This window comes from Pseudopodoces humilis, chromosome 1, assembly GCF_049639895.1.
Source record: "Pseudopodoces humilis isolate 2021_Gansu_Grassland_sample_001 chromosome 1, ASM4963989v1, whole genome shotgun sequence".
NCBI lineage: Eukaryota > Metazoa > Chordata > Aves > Passeriformes > Paridae > Pseudopodoces > Pseudopodoces humilis.
Genome location: NC_142200.1, coordinates 100,254,749 through 100,272,037, shown reverse-complemented (window position 1 = coordinate 100,272,037; position 17,289 = coordinate 100,254,749). Strand labels below are relative to the sequence as shown.

The 17,289-nt window shown below is 44.7% G+C and overlaps 1 protein-coding gene across 8 annotated transcripts in view; it reads left to right on the top strand.

Annotated features, from left to right (window-relative positions):
* Positions 1-13,500, top strand: part of COA1 (cytochrome c oxidase assembly factor 1) — a 52,329-nt gene extending 38,829 nt beyond the window's left edge. For all 8 annotated transcript variants that reach the window (XM_014261750.2, XM_014261747.2, XM_088059864.1 and 5 more), the window contains 4 exons: positions 5,676-5,778; positions 8,530-8,681; positions 10,557-10,633; positions 13,168-13,500. In XM_014261750.2, coding sequence (XP_014117225.1) covers positions 5,685-5,778; positions 8,530-8,681; positions 10,557-10,633; positions 13,168-13,264 — 420 coding nt within the window. In that variant the 5' untranslated portion in view covers positions 5,676-5,684 and the 3' untranslated portion in view covers positions 13,265-13,500. The remainder of the gene's footprint in view (positions 1-5,675; positions 5,779-8,529; positions 8,682-10,556; positions 10,634-13,167) is intronic.
* The last annotated feature ends 3,789 nt before the right edge of the window (positions 13,501-17,289 follow it).

Below are 17,289 nucleotides of genomic sequence, written 5' to 3'. Positions count from 1 at the left end.
ACCAAGGGACAGCAGGAAACAGTAGGAATCCTTGGACAATAGGAATGGTGGCCCCACTGCTCAGCACCAGGGTAGTGGTGCAATATTCTTCAGGGAAAAGGGCGCACAGAGGGGTGAAGGGGGGTGGGCAGTAGGAGGAGAAATGCAGTGCAGGTGAGCCCACTGGATGAGATGGTGCAGCTTAAGAGCACAAAGGGAAGTTGTCAGTGATGGAAGAAAAGAAATTCTGTTCTGTAAATAGAATAGAAAGATGAAAATAAGAGTGCCCAAGAGAGGAGAAAAATGAAATGAAACTAAGATATCTGAAGGCACCATGCAAGTTTTGTGCTGAGAAGGCCAGCTGCTTTGCAGCGTGTGCCCAGGAGAAGTGATAGAAGAGTGAGGTGGCTGTTTCGAGTCCTTAATCACTTTGTTGATTACTACTTTCTCTTCCCTTGTTAATTAGTAGTAACAGCAGAAAATAAACTTAATACTGTTTCTTGGCCTTCTTGCCAGTAGTCTTTCTCATATGTAGAGTGGCCCCCTTAAAGCATTCTCACCAGGGCCGGCTACACAAATCTGGGAACTGATCCACAAGGACATCCTGGAAGAGATTATTTCAAAGCTGTCTAAAAAGGTGTTTTACTTCCCTAAATGCCAGAATATGTGTTTTCAGTGCATCTGAAGAACAACTGAAAGGGGAAAAAAGAAGAAAAATGTATTAATCCTGCTTTTGGTTTGACTGTGAATTAAGCAAACTTTACTACAAGTTTCTGAGGTCTTGGTGAAGACACTCTATACATGCAAAGTCTTTGATGTTTCTGAACATGCTGGCAAGGTCAAAAATTTGTGCTGTTACCTCTCATAAATGAGGTAAATAATATGTTGAGGTTATTTCCATAAAAAAAGGGGAAAAGAATATGCTTTTTTCTGCTGACAGAAGATCCTGTCAGAGCACTTCTGCTGTACTGTCCTGTTTTTGGTGAGAATACTGGTGATGAAGGGATGTTGTAGACAGTGAGTATCAAAAAGATGTCTCTAAAATGTTGTCCTAGCATGTTATTAGTATAGAAATTGGCCTACACCCAGATGCCTGCCTTATGGATCTTAGAAGATCAATGGATGGGCAAGAAAGCAAGAATGTGAAATACAAGTGTGTGCTTGTGTGTGGTTTCCCTGACATTCCCCTCATCTCTCGTGACTTCCTGGGTGGTTTGCTGAAAAGTTGTGCCTAAGGCAAATTAAAAACCCACCAGCCCAAGGGAGAGTTCCATTGCAGAAGGGTCAGCAGCAATTGCAGTCTTGAAGTTAGATGCTCAGGTCTGTGTTCAGGTCTATTGATGAATTTTAATTTAATTTAATAGTAGTCTTTTGCTGCACCTATTTAGTGTGTCATTCCAGCACCTCAGGACTGCAGTGGTTCAAGGTGGTTTAAAGGCTCCCATTTGCCTTTATTGGTGGCCTGGCACTGTATTGTCCGGGTCAGGTGGGTAGGCAGTGGCCCAGATTGGGATAGATAGCAGTGATCACACCGAATTTGCATTGATCAAGTTGCTTCCCTCTTGTTTCAGACCAGTATTATAGTTTGCTCTTTGGTCTGTCTTAGAACCCAGAGGCAGGAGATCCTGGTGGAGTTTGGTAGCACAAGAAGGATGAGAAGGAGGATACTTTCCCCATAGAACCAACAGCTCCCTTGCTCAATTCCAGGGAAAATAAAATTAATGTTTATGCTTCATGAAAATGCCCTTCTTCTCCAATACCTGCCTTTGGTGGAGGTACCCGACACCAAATGCTGCCACACAAATTTCAGAGATCAAACAGAAAACCCAAATTTGCCAAAATAAGGCAGACTGTCTTAAGCCAGCCTATTTTTAGAAGATCCTCTGTGGAGAAAACAAAGTCTAATTAAAAACAGCCTTTACTGTTGCAGTAACACACCATTTCACATGTGACCCTGGGAGTTGGTTAAATCTTGTTAACAGTCTGAGTCCCACTTAGCTTCAAAGTGAAGCCTTCTCCTCCATATCCTGCTATTTTCAAGGCACAAAGTGAACATCACTATTATTAGGGTGTTCTGCTCTTTAACATTTATTTTTTGAGAACGCTACTTATAATGATTTAAGGTCTTTTCTTCTGGTAACTGTGAGTTCAGTGGTTTTCTTGGTGCTAATCTCCACTTAATCTTTCTTACTGCTGCAAATAACGTGGAGGAAATGATGCCTTTACAGAACAGCATTGCTTTTAAATTGTGCTTTTTTTCATTACCAGCTGTGGAAAAGTCTATTTTTCCACCAGCTGACTTGCATACTCTGTTAGTGATATAACTGGTTCTCAGGGGAGATCACCACATATAGCAGCATGAACTTCCTCCTTAGGAGGCAGTTGCATGTTGCATCTATAAAATTCTTTCAGTTGATCCCTTTGTGGCAAATGAAGTGGAGGGGATTAGATCCTTCCCTGTGACAGCCGCTACAGTTCGCAAGTTGTACGTCATGTTCGCAAAGGCTCAGGACAGGAGGCACACCTCTGGGCAGGACTCTGCTTCCCTTCCTTAGGGAGCCACTCCCATGGCACTTCAGCAGCACAGCCAATGGAGCAGCAAACACAGCTGGCCAAAGGATGAAAATCCATCTGACAAGTCCTTGCAGACCACAGATCCTTATTACATTTTGGTCTTCACAAGCTGTCACCGTTCAGAAGTCAGCAGCAACTATGTGCCAAAGGATGCTCAAGACTGAAATACTCAAGCATCCATTCCACAGGGGACCAGGATGGCAGGGAAGAGAAGCAGCAGCCCTCTGTGAGGGGTGCTCTGGGCTCCAAGGACACTCCTGTCTTTGGTTTTGGAGGCTGGGAAGGAATTATGAGATTGATGGGAGGGTTTGCAGTCTTGAGAGGCTTGTTAAAATGCATAGCTCTGAACCTTTTCCCACAGTGTTCTGTCATAAGACTGGCTTGGGGAAACAGCTGAGAAACAAGTGGGACCAGAACATTAAGGGCTAGACAGGGATGGGGTATTCCAGCCCATGGGCTTCCAACTGTGACTGAAAATGAGCAATGGAGATGTTCTGTTACCATGATGAGGACTTTAGTGCACAGCTTGGATGCACCTCAGCTCTCCACATCTCTACCTCAGCAGGAGCAGCAGTAGAAGACAGCTGTGGGCAGGGGCAGCACCTCAGGAGCAGCCAGGCAAGCTGCATGGGGCAGCAGTGCTTAATGGGATCACCATTGCTCAGCTGCCGAGCTCCCTTGCCAGATGGCACCATCTCTATACTGCAGCACTGGAGCGGAGGCGGTGATGAGAGTGTGTGTGAGCATGTGACTGATCAGCAATAAGCCTTTCTTACTTTCAATCCGTCACCTCTGTCTGGGTGTGAGCAGACCGTGAGGCCTAACAAACCTCAAACCCACTGACAGCGAGTTGCAGAGCCTCTAATTTCTGCTGTTTTCTAGGCAGGTCCCCCGAGCCTCAGTCAAAACCTCACTGGTGCAAGAGCTCCCTGTCTTCCCACCCTTACTCAGCAAGCTGCCAGCAGCACCCTCCACCCCCAGACAGTTGCATTCAATTACCCTGAATTTAATCACAGAAAGCAATTTTTTCCTGGCCACAACTTTGAAAGGGGCAAAAACAAATGCTGCAGGTCACAAACTGTTATATCTGATCCTCCCTCCAGATTTACCACGGGGTTTTTTGTCCCGTCCCTGTTATGTGGTGTTGGTGTCAGAGCCTCCTCCTGGCGAGATGAATCTTATAAGAAACTTGGTTATTAATCAGATTTTGAGGGGATTTAAGGAAAGTTGCAAACACAAGCAGGCGAGCAGGAAGTTCTCACTGTCCTTGTGAAATGACTACCACTGTTTCTCTGTAAAACCACACTTACACATTTCCTCTGCTGTAAACTCCTCATGCCATTCAAGTTCCCCAGGGGAAGTGAGAAGAAAAAACTCGTCAGAGAAACAGATCAGGAGTGAGAGAGGTGATAGCTAACTATGCTAATGGCACAGTTTAGGCATTTTGGGGCATAAAATAGGCATAATATCACATGCCTCTGTGGGTTGCTGTCACTATTAGCCATCCACAAATCTGAAATAATTTAAAAAATACTAAGTGTTATTAAAAATCAAGGAATCTAATTAACAAGGAAAGTATTCAACCTAGGAATAGCACACATAACTGAGTGCTAGTGCCAGCAGGGCAGGAGATGAAATTTATACTCAAGTTGCATTCACAGTTTGGTAGAATCATAGAATATGCTGAGTTGAAAGGGATCCACAAGGATCATGGAGTCCAGTTCCTGTCTCTGCACAGAACACCCCAAGAATCACACCAGGTGCCCAAGAACATTGCCTGTACTCCTCTTGAACTCAGACAGGCAGTGCTGTGACCACTTCCTTGGAGAGTCAGTTTCCCTCAGTTTAGAGCATGTGTCAGTATGAGGGCATGTCAGCAGAGTGGTGAGCAGAGAGAGGCTGCCCATGTTACCCTGACCTGGCCACGATGGGAAGAAGTTGGGACACTTGTCTCTCCACCCTTGCTGAGCTGTGGTTGTCAGCTGAACAATACCTGACTAACACATACCTGAGGGATGCTAGAGGTGGTTTCCACAGCAGGGCTCAAACTGCCTTGCCCAGGTCACATTTCTGTAACTGGCTTGGGCCTTGGTTTATTAATCAGCTCTCATTGAGCGCAGCACTTAAGCCTCAATGTCGTGTGACAAGTATTGGGGTGTGAAGCCTTTGGGATTGGAAGTCCCATACAACTCCCCCAGTTGCTCATATACTTGTGTGCCCATTGAAAAAGAAAATATTTTTGCAATTTTTTTTAATTGCTGTCAAGACCCTTCCTCTCTCCCATCCCATCTCCAAGACAATCAAGAGCACAAGCCAATGCTCAGATGCTTGTTCAAGCCCCGTCCTGCCACAGCCTGAAGCAAAGTGCTACGCCCCTACTGACAACTCAGCTTGACTCCTACTAACCTGCTGTGGGCAGGAGCATTAGCTCAGGCTCTTCAGTACCCCTCTTACCCAAACTGTGGAAGTGTTTCTTATTCTGCTGGGTCATGCATTCAAATGTCAAAATTGTGACTCATTAAAAGGGCAAGTTTCGGGGATGGCATAGGAAAGAAGAAAAACAGCTTGCAAGAGACTTCCTGTTTATCCACAGCTTGGGAAAAAAATTGACACAACAGAATACACACACCCTGGCTCCATTATCTTTGCTGGCACAATGCTGGCTTGGCTCTGTCCCTTACCACTCAAGGCCAGATCCATCCCTGCCATGAGCATGTTTACTTTAGAGGAGTTTACTCGAGAGAGAAATCTGGCCCCTGGAGCCTGAATGCTCGCAGTGTGCGAGCAAACACACGGGCACTGGGAGCCCCTGCCACAATGCCACGGCACTGGCCCCTGGCCACACCAGGGAGGTCATTTTCTTCTCGGCAATTAGCAAAGTGGTGGCATCTCTAAAAGAAGTTGAATAAACACATTCAACCCAGCTGGGTTCCCAGTTTGCTCTGTTCTCACCACTCATCCTTCTGGGCACACGGTGGGGCCCCAGCATGCAAGAGCTCGATGCCTGTGCACTGCGCTTTCATTCAGGCCTTGTTGGAAAGGGCTTTTAGGAAAGAGGAGGAGGGGGGAAGTAACCCTTTGGCTTTCTTTCTTTTACAACTATCCTCTCTTTTTCTTTTCAGGGAGGAAAAATGCCAGCTTCTCTAAGAAAACTGCAGCAAATGGCTGTTTTCATGGGACTGTTCAGCGGCGGGGGATGCATCGTGATGTATAATCTTATGCAAAGTAAGTCTTGGTTGTTAGCAACCTTATTTCTCCTCTGCCCCTTTGACTAGCTTTTGTGCAGTGGGGAAAATAGCAGCATGCAAGTTGTGAAAAGCACATGAAGTTAAGGGAAATGTGGCTGAGCTTCTGGGTTCTGCCTCTCTGGGCTCTACTTTTTTCATCCCCAGGGCTTTTGCTCTCTGGCGTGCTGCTGTGTGTATTTCCGGAGGCGCATATTGCATAGGGAACAGGCTGTTGTGGTTAGAAGAAAATCTGGTTTTTGGGGATTTCCTGGGGGTGATGGTGAAGCGAAAGCTTCACCTGCAGTAATGCAGGTTTCATTTCTTAACTGAGATTTTGTAACTGGGCAGTAAAAGAGGACCATCTGTAAGAAGGTGTTAAAGTCTAGCAGTTCTATCTGTCAGTCTCTGCGTGGTGCTGGCCCTTAAACACAACACACCTGTGAAATGCTAAGAAATCGTAAGTTTCTCCTGAATGAACTACAGGTAAGAGCAGTCAGCACTGAGAAGACATGGACAAAGAGAAGAACTAGACAGGTGATGTTGCTGTTTATAGACATCTCTAATTGCTTTGTGTCTTTGGCCAAGAATTCACATTTTTAGTCCAAATTATAGATGTTTATGTTTTCTAAAACTGCTTTTAGATATTTAGCATCAGAGTAGAAATAAGCTTTGCCTCTCTCTCAGGGGGTGCCATAGGCCTCTTGGCCCCATGCCTCTCCCTTGTTAGTGCTATCAAATGCTATTGCTTTTCACCTACCCTGATACCAAAGGATGCTGCCAAAAAAAAATGTGTAGCCAAGCCTGTTTCTCAAGCCCTCAGATAAGCTCTGAAACCTGCCCTTCATTTTACACATATTAATAACAAATCAGACAGGGCTGGAAAGCAGGCTTTAATTTTAGGCAGCTCATGCCCCCAAGCTCTGGAGTACATGATAGAAATATGATCCTTATGCTTTAAAATATTGAATTTGGCTTTAACAAGGACATTAACATTTTTTTAATTTTCAGCTTCAGCACTGTTATCTAGAAATCTCGTGGGGTACTCACCCCCTGTGCTACACAGCAAGCCCGAGGGCTTGTTCCCCACATGCCTTGGCTGTGCAGTCAAGTGGCACATTGGCTACTTCTGGCTCTCTTGCGATTTCAGTGGCCACTGAGCAGCTGCCTGATGACTCAGCCAGGCTCCCTTGGCTCATGCCTGGGGCTATCCCAGTGCCTTCTGCCCAGAAGTTCTGCACAGAACTGGCCCATACATGGGCTAGTGAGGAACAAGTGGCCTCTATAGTGGTGGGAGCAGTGGGAGAGGCTTCCTTCCCTTCCCTTCCTTCAGGCTGAAGGGAAGTTTGCATGCACGTGGTCTCTGTGCAAGCTTGTACAAATACTCAGGTAATCCTATTTCTATTTATTCTCATCATCTCCACACCCTTCTCATGGAAGCAGTCTGCTCAGCCAACTCCAGCATGCTTTCAGCTCCCCTAACAAAAGATGTGGGAACAAATGGATTAGTTGGGCATTTACTGTCTGATGCATGAGATGCTAACAAGGAACAGCTGAGAAGAAGCACCAGGAAATTAGAATCCATTTCTTCTCCAACCTGCAGGATGAACACAACATACTTTTCACATAGTCTAGGTGGCTGTTCACCATGATTTATAGGTACCAAAGGGTGGGCATGCTGCAACCCCTTTGGCTGGAGCATCCTTAAGATGCTCTGGGGAGACACAGGAGGAACAACACAGGTGACAGCCTAGCAAAGCTGTTTCTATGCCAACTGGATGCTGCTGGCTCAAAAGGCATGCCTCTAATTAGGGAGAGGGGGCAGCATGCTTCTGCCTCAAGCTCTAAGATTGATACTGGCAGGCAAGAGACTAAGAAACAAACCTTGCACTTTATTTTAAGCCCTTTGAAAGGTGAGGGCAAAGTTGCCAGAGTAAGATTTAACAACTACACACTCTTAGCTTAACTCTGCTTTTCTTGATGTCAAAAAACCCCAGCAAGACAGCCTTAACACTGTTAATAAGCAAATCTGTCTCCATAAGGAGGGTGTGGAGGTCTCCAGCTCCTCAGCTGCGCCCTTCCCATTGACGACCACAACAGAGCGTTTCACAGCCATACAGAGCAACCAGACATTGATAAATAGCAGTTTGCCACAACTGTCCTCCATGTGCCAACACTGCAGCATCCATTTACAGTGCTTGTGGCTACTTGACCAGTAACTTGAGTGGTGCCTCCCTTCTAAGGCCTCTGTCAGCCGAGTTATAGCTTCATGGCTGCCACTTGGAAAGCTGTACCAAGACCACAGCTAGAGTTCTACAGCAGCAGCAATTCCCCTCTCAGTGTGTGCAGGATATTCCCCATTCTTAAAATATTTTATGTACCTCCAACAGAAAAAAATAAAAATAGAATTTTTATCAGAACATTTCAGATACTCATCTTTGTACCTTTTTTTTCCCTTCCTTTTAGATAATCTACAAATGCATGAAAAGTGGGGAGACACAGCCGTAAGCTGAGCTGTATGTCAGAATGGAATAGGCTGTGTTCAGAGCCCTCTTCACTTAAATGAGCTGAATAAACATTTGCTTCTCTGATGTAAGGGTGTGTTTCCTCCTTTAGCCAAATTTCTCCTAATTAATAGTTTTGGACTGTATTTCTGGGAGGGTGTGGTAGTCTGGAGAAAATGTCTTTTTCTTTTTTTTAAGCTTATGTTTTAAGTGAATAGTCTCCTCACTACCCTGCTTCTCTCACCTAGAAAGTTTTGCCAGGACCCAGTATTACCAGCAAGCTTTGGAGCAACTGAACAGCAATCCTGATGCCCTGGAAGCCCTGGGTGCGCCCCCTCTTAAGGTTCACAACATCCGCCTGACAGATGGGAGCAATCGTGTGGACACAGAAAGAGCACGGGTAACACCGGGCAGGCGGTGTCACAGGGTGGCTTCCCGAGATGTCAGGTGACAAGAGATCAGCCAGGGGATTTTCAGCGGGTCACGAGTCACCTGGGGTTACTGGAAGGAAGTAGGATGGAACACCAATTGATCTGGAAGAGGAATGGATTTCCAGAGCATAAATCTACTAGCCTAGAAACAGCAAGAGCAGCATCTCCATGTTGTGCTATATGGGCCCATCACAGAATGCCGAGGAACCTCTCAAAACAGTCAGCCCCAACCCCCACACTGTAAGCCACAAAATCATTTTTAGAGATGTATCAGATCCAGCTTTAAAATAGCACCTGCCTTCCTTTACCCCCCCAGATAGGTCCCATGCTAGTTTTTAGAGCTTTATTCAGAGGAGTTTTACAGCCTCTTCCAGGCTATGCTGTGGAACAGCATAAATGGTGTGCTTTTTAAGAGCACCTGTAAGTTTGTGTCATTGGGAATGGCTGCCCAGCCTGAGACTCAGCATGAGGGTTACTCAGTGACTGGAGAATGCTGTGCTGGGTGCTGAAGTATTGCACAAGGCTGCCTTGTATCAGCCAAGGGCTGGGCCCAGGCAAACCTTGCAAGTACACTTCCACTTGGCATTGATGCCTCAAAAGTACTTTCCATCAGTGTTTTTATCCCTTAATCCAGGACTGGCTGCCTTTCCCTTATTTTGCTAGTAACACTGAGTGCCCTTAGGAACCTCTCCAGGTCCTTCACTAAGGTAACTCATCACATGGGACTAATTTTGTTTTTACGGGTGAGTAGGTATGAATGCCAGGGACCAAGCAAGGGCATTAAGGAATGGGTCAGATCTTACAATGAGGGAGTGCGGCTATCAGGGTAAGATAGAAGAAAACTCAACCTTTAACCAGCTCACATAAAATTACTTTCCATTTCACTTCAGCCAGGCTGCACTTACCTGATACCCTGGACCAAAACATTTCCTGTGTTTTATAGATGACACCAGGGAACATATCTAAGGAAAAAAATCATGCAAAACCCCACACAATCTCATATACTGACTGAAAAGAAGATACCCTTTCCCACGGATGTTTTCCTATGTCACTGTTTAAGAATGCTGGTCGCTTGGGTGACTCAGGGTGAAGTCAAACCCTGCCTTCTACTGACCTCACCCAAGACACAAATCACCAACTTTCTTCATGCTCCTGAGTATTCATGTTCTCATTAAATAAGCTAGTTAATCATCACTATACCACAGGTCAATTTACTGGTTTTAGAACATTCCCAGCTCCTGGGTCTGTTGGCAAACACCTGGAATTTTCTCTGTGATTGCATCACCACCAGCAAATGCTACACCTGAAACATTTATTTTATTCAGACATTAGACCCAGTGTAATTGGCTGCTGCTGCTGCTGCAGCTGCAGCTTTGTTTGTTAAACAGACAAGTGATAAAATTTGTCACACTGAAAATAAAAGATCATTGAACATCTCATTGCCTCAGTGTGTGTTAAGGGACTGATATGCAGAGGATCTCAACCTACAGGCTGGTAATAGTTATGGGAAGCTCTGACAGTTCAGGTCACCTCTGGATGACCATGCATTCTGGTAAGGAAAGGTGTTTGATCATAAATATTTCAGGGAGCCAGTGGTTTTCCCTGGGGGTTGCAGCTGTAGCACAGTACATTCTTTCAGCAGAGAGAGATTAATGCATGGCAGAGCAGACATACTTGTGTCGCCACACACGTGTTAGTAGTTAGAATAGCTTAGTACAACTCTGAAATACAGTAAAAAAATAAATAAAATTATAGTGTTAAAAAGGTGTGAGCTCTTTGACTGGAAGGAGTAAATGTCTGTTTCATAATACACTTGAATCTTTAATGTGCTTTTGCATTTGCAGATAAAGTTACCGGTGTCTGGAACAAAATCAGCAGGCTACCTCTACATAAACTCGGAGATGGACCACTCCCATCAGTGGTGCGTACTGGGGGAGGTAACAGGAGAAATGGGAAAGAAGTGGTAGGAGAAAAGAGTAGAGGAGGATATTTACTTTAGTCATCCATGTTGCTGAGGTGCACACAAATCAAGCAGAAACTTCTGTCTGAAGGTCTTGTGAAAGGTTATTATTTTCATTAGGACAAAAAGGTAAGTTAGTTGAGAAATATTTTTTAATCCATCTCTCTGAATGTGAATAGAAGAGCAATATGAGCCATTCCTTTAAGTGTGTTCTGCAAAATGTAGCTCAGTACATAAAGAAATATTGTGAGCCAAGGTAAAGTATTGTCCCCTCCCACCCTGCGTCCCCACAGAGGTGCAGGGGCTCTTGAACAGCAGTCCTAACTCTGGTAATTATGGATTGCAGTAAGGGAATCACACATTATATCATTTATTATTATTGCACAGCTATATTATTATAGTTCTGCAAGCTGAGCTAAAAACACAGGATTTGTATTTTTAGGCTATCCAGGAAGTGTGATCCTTATTGTTAAAAAAAAAGGTACAAGAACTGATACATTATAGCAGAAGGATACTCTGATACCATATCATATGGAAGTGACTTTATATTTTCATAGTACTGAAGCCTGAAAACCTTCTTTGTCAACAGTAAACTGGTTTCTGGAACTGAACAAAGAATTACTACATGAACTCAAAAGTTTAACTAGATGCAAACCTCTTGTTAGTTACTTCTATTAGCTCTGTTTAGAAACCAAAAGCTACAAAACTTTTACTCAGCTGCCACCAGCCATATGGTGATGCTTTCTATTCATAATTAGATGAGCATGACTTACTGGATTTCTCTTCTGAGTGAGTATGGGAAGGGAAGTGTGAAAGGATGTGAGAAAGGCACTAGGCTGGGACTTGAGAAACTCAGTACTGGACCTGGCCTCCTTCCTAATGACCAGGAACAACCCCAGAGGTCCCCAGCCCCATTTTTTGCATATCTCACTTCCCTGGTGCCTGAGCTCTCATCTCCTCACTCCTTCTTAGCCCCTCTTCACAGACAGTTCCCTGTTATTCCTGGTTCACAATTGATGTGAAGGCAACTGGAGATGGCAAAATGTTAAACTACAGTAGTGCATACACATCTCTTGGAGTTTTGTTTTAAAACAAAAAAGAGCTTGTGAGCTCTTTTTACATTTCTGCAAACCTAAGAAAAAGAAAAGACATCTGCTCGTAAAAGGATCTGTGGCAGATAAATCTGTCTCCACTAAATCCACCCATGTGCAGGGTCCTGAGCACAGCTTCACATGGGGCTGAGACAGGACTTGGTGCCCTTGCATCCCACTAAGGAACTAACAGTAAAATGGCTGGGAGTAAGGAGCAAGTAAGCAGGCCACCCTGGTGGGATGCTGCAGAGTGCATGTGTGCTTTTCCAGGGGAGACCAGGGCAGCTCTCACACCAATACAGACAGAGAGCTAAATGACACCAGGAGTTGAGTGCTCTGTGCAAGAGTAGCTGAGGCACCCGAGCCACTGAAATGCATCTGACTCTGGGTGTACAGACTGTCCATAGTGGTTTATTTATTTGATAAAAGAGAAGACAGCTGAAAAATAAAATTCGGAGTCTGTGAGCTCTTTTTTTTGGTCCAGGAGGAAGTGGCATTCACCCAGAGGCAGGCAGTACAGGGATGGGGAGGGTGCCCAGAGGCAAGGGCAGCCAAGGCACTGCAAAATTACTCTTGCCTGCCCAAGAGAAGGGCTGAGCCCCCAGGCCACACTATGGGGAATGAGCAGGTGACCTCCAAGCCTGGTTGCTTGGCCTGGGTTGGGGGTGGGAGCAGAGGGCTACTGAGCAGAGGCCTACTGCAGACCCATTGCACAGAGGTGCAGCAGCCTAATTACCTAATTGTATGTACTCAACACTGACTCCAGCAAAAGCAGAGCTGGGCCAGTGCCAGAAGCTTTTGAAAAAATCCTATTTTAGTACCCCAAAATAATAGTCCTTTCCAGCTGGAAAAGCAGCATGAGGAGTTTCTCAGAAGTGGGTTTGGAGCAGAGCTTAGAGGAAGGAAAATACTCCCCCTCAGTCTCCAACAAATGCAGTTTTCCTTCTTTGAGTAACTGCTGTCATACCCTGTCAGGTTTTCAGCAGTCACATTGAGCGATCACACAGTGTTCAAACTCTTCCAAGCCAGAATAATTCCTTAGCAACACTGTCTGGCTCCAAGGCTGGAGAGGAGTGGAGCAAGGAATGCACCCACAGGATGGAGAGGAAAAAAGCACCGGGTCGGGGGAGGAATGTCCTAAGAAGAGCTGGCAGGTTTTTATTTGAATTGCAGCAAATAGGAACATGCATACCAGACCTTTAAATCTGGGCTGTGCTACAGTATTAGGGAAAACAGCTTTCAGAAGCTGGCGCTCACAAACCAAGTTTTAAAACACTTGAGAGAATTTTTAAAAGCAATGAATGTGTAGAATGATTTGTTACTCAGTGCCAGCTGTTTCTACGCTGACTTTGCCACGTTAAAAATGATTGCTACAAGTTAAAAATCTTCTTTGGTTTGTGTCAGCTGGTGCCTTCAGGATGTCACCTTGAAACTGCAGGATGGTCAGAATATTCCCGTTTACCAGTCTCCGGTGGAAAGCATTGGTGTGCAAGAAGGCTAAAAATCAGGGACAGCTGCATCTCCGCCTCCCATTGAGCCCAAGTAGCCATTAATCGATTGCATCCTGCTGTGTCTGTGAATGTACACAGTTGTCACAAGTGACAGTTTCACTTAAGCGGGTGCTCTCGAGACAGTTTTCTCTCTAAGATTGACCTCATCATTGTTGGAATTATAATTTTCTTTTGCTGGTTTATTCATGTGTTTAACAGAAGCCTAAAATAAATATCTTGCAAAAGAGTTGCTGTTGCAGAGAAGTCATGTGTTATGCCCTGTGTGTGCTGGTAGTATGAATTTGAAATAAATAAACACACTGCCAGGAAACTGAGCTTTGTTTTACAGTAGCTTTGCTGCTTCAGTTTCTCCCCATTTATCAACAAGATCTTGCCTAAACCAGAAAGGATGAGGCAACAAAGGTGAAGCTCAGCAGCAGCACCCTCAACTTCACTTTTCAGGTAGATTTGCACCCTCAGAGTTATCATTACAAAGCTTATGAGATAGCTGAGGCCACTCAACTTAAAAATTCCAGGAAGAGGCTCACTGCTCATGCTGAAGGTTACCCAGAAGAAGCCACTGCTTCACACCAGCACTGCCTGACAAGTTCTGGAGAGGACATCTAAGGAGAAAAACACATAGGAGGGTGCAGAACAGATGAAGGCACTGGCATGGTTTCCTCTGACTACCACAAGAGATTTTGACTGTACCATCAGGTAGAGAATTCATCACCAAGCAAGTTGAGGAATAAGAAAAGCACCCCAAACTAACAAAAAAATCCCCCCAAACCCAAACAATTTCAACTTCCACCTGACACTGCCATTGCAAACAATTGCAAAGCCTGAGGCACAGTCTGAAGCACAGAAAAATAGAAATAACTGTCCTGTCTGTAGTAGAAAGTAACAGGGGAGCCCTTAAGAACATCCAGACAAAAGAGTTTTTTGAATTCACTGTAAGAGAGATGCTTAATCAGGCTGCAGCTAGGGAGAGCCCAGAGCTTATATCTCTCTATTCCCTGTTCCTCACCCCTCCATCTCTTCCAAATCTGAGTCCAAGAAATTCACCAAGGACATAGGCACTGCAAAGCTTTTCAAGAGCCATGAGTATTACATATAAAAGGGAGAGCTAGAGCAAAGAATTTTAAGAGATCAGTGAGCATTTTCTTGTTCAACAATGTCCCAACAAACTGTGCAAGGTGCCTTTTGAACAAACCTGAAAAACAAATTCTTAATTAGAAAGGAGATGCTAAAGGGCCACAGCAAAGGCATGTTGGATAAACAATTTTAGAATGAAACAATACACGTGTTCACAGAGAGCTTTCAGGATGAACAGCACTTGTGAGACCTGATCCAGTCCACATAAAAGCCCAGCACACCAGGGAGAGGATTAGAATTATTCAGAAAAAGACAGCATTGTCCAGCTTTAAGATTGAAATTGCTGTTTACTGGGTTCACAAAACAAAATACAAACCAAATCAAATTTCATATGATATGAAAACATCAGCCTTGCACTACCACTAGCAAGAACAACACCTCAGGGATATGGAGATCTGCTGGCCACCTGGTGCCACAGAGCTTGATCGACTCTAGATTTTGGTCACTGAAGAAGTTTGGTGGGAAATCAAACAGCTGAAAAGAAAAAGCCAAATCAACCACTTCCCATCCATCAATTACCACTTCCTTGGATGCAGCTTTGATTTGTTGCTAATCTGCAAAGATACCATGGCTGTGGAGAGGAACCCCAGCCTGTTCAGTCCCTCCCTGTGACTGCACTGGGAGCATCTGGCACACATTGCCGTTCATCTGCCTTTTGTCACCTCTGCGTGCTCAGTAAGCCTGGGACCTGCAGCGGCTGCAAAGTGTTCAAGTGTCCAAGAAATCTGGCCACAGACACCCCAGCCTACAGCACAGCATTTGCTCACCACCTCCCTGTCCCTTGAGCTGGCACACACAGCGTCCCCATGCTGGCTTCACAAGCTGCTGCACCACAACACCACTGCCTGGCCCGGCTCCAACCCTGCCTTTTCCAGGCCTGGAGGAGTTTTCCCCACACAAACCTTACAAGTAACACTGGAGATTTTATTACCTTGCTTGGGGAAAGCAGAGCTTGCAAAGACATTCCATCTCTCATTTTCTCCTCTTGAGCACCCCTTTAACTTTGAGGGCTCTCAGTCACCTCAACTAACCCACTGGTTCCCCAGAGCTATGAGAACGGGCAGTATCATCATATCATACCAATAGGTCTCTCAATCAAATCTTAAAACCCAGAGAAGGAAGAAAGCAATGAGTGGAGCTGGAAGCCAGCAAAACAATGGAAGCGGACACGAGGGAAATCACAAATAATTCCCTGCCTTTGTTTTACTACCTAGTAGCCAGCAAACACAGAATTTCTTGCCTCATGACCTTGAAGAACCTCAGAAGTTAATTCGTCTCCATGCTTGAGCTCTTTTAGGATGTACATATTCAAAATGAGAAAAAAGCATCAGGCTGTGTGTTCAGTGCCAAGAAGCTTTGGCCATGTGGCTCCCATTAAATACATCACAGCCGAAGGCAGCTGCTTTCCTAGAGGACACAGGTGCAGCAGTAGCAGCCAAGGGAGCTGGAACATGCCAGGAAAACAGGGAGAGCAAAGGTCTCAGAACCACCACCAGCAGCTGAAAACCCAAATAACTTCAAAAGGGCACCTGGGCACTCCTCTTGCAGTCTTTTCTTCAAAGGAGCACTGGAGCAAGATTAGGTTGTCTTTAGCTTCATCATGTCACTGAAACACTGTTTTGTTGTTGTTTGGTTGGTTTTTTTGTTTTGGGTTTGTAGGTTTTCTTGAGAAAACCTTTACCTTTTAAGAAAAGACCCTGGATTCCACAAAACACTTAAGGTTGGGAGAAACCTTGGGAGATCATCTACTCCAACTGCTTCACTCCTACCAGAGTCAGCTTGAACAGATGCCTGAAATCACATCCAGTCCGGTTTTAAAGATCACCAAGTGTGGAGACTCCACAGCGTCTGGACAACCTGTTCCAGTGTTCAACCATTCTCACAGTAAAAAAAGCTTTTTCTTAAATTTAAACAGAATTTTGTGTGCTTGAGGGTGTGCTCACTGTCTCGTCCTGATACTAGACACTGCCAAGACGTATCTGTCTCCATTCTCTTTACTCTGTCCCACACTGATCCCTCCCCAAGCCTTCTCCAATTCCACATCTCTCAGCTTCATTAACAGGTGCTACAATCCTTTAACCATCTTAATCATATTCAGTATGTTAAAAATTTTCTTTTTAATTGGCTTGAAAATTTGTGCAGTTCCTTTTCCAGTTGTTGATGTGGTAAAAACAAACATCCTCTTCATGACCTTTGCTGGATTGCCTGTTTGTTTCTTATTCTCTGGTTTGATTTTAATAATTTCTGCCAGGCAGTAATCACCCTCAAGGAAACTACCAAGGTGGCAGACTATTCAGGGCAAGAATTTAATTTACAGCTGAGGAACAGCAGATACTGCTCAGCACAACAGTGTTGCAACACTTGCACCTATTTGAATTGGAGCTGATGGGCACACAGGGGCCATGTAAAGCTAGATGTTTTGAAAGCATTGCCTTCAGAAAGGCTAAGTGGGCTGACATGTTCTCTTTGGAGTATGTTTCTTCAAGGAGTGATAGAATTTTGTCCAAGTTATGGGCCAGTCAGTTCACTTCCTATTTGGGGCAGATGTCTTGCATTGCACAGGTTGTTTGGATTCACCTCCCATTTAGAAATGAGGATACATCCAGTTCTTTCCTACCATGTGCTTGACAAGCATCTTTCCTGCTTCTAAGTTCCCCGAGTTTTCCACAAAATTTACTACAAAGTTTCCTGCAGCAGGGCCTGTGCAGTCTTGTCATACCAGGAACAATGGAGACCTGCCTGCTCTTGGTGTTACTTTGGAAAATATATCACACCTGGCCAAACACCTTTGGTTCATTTTAAGTAGCACTAATAGTATAAAAATACTAGACTAATGTAATTTCTTGACCAATCTAAGGCAGTTTCTACTAATTTGCATTCC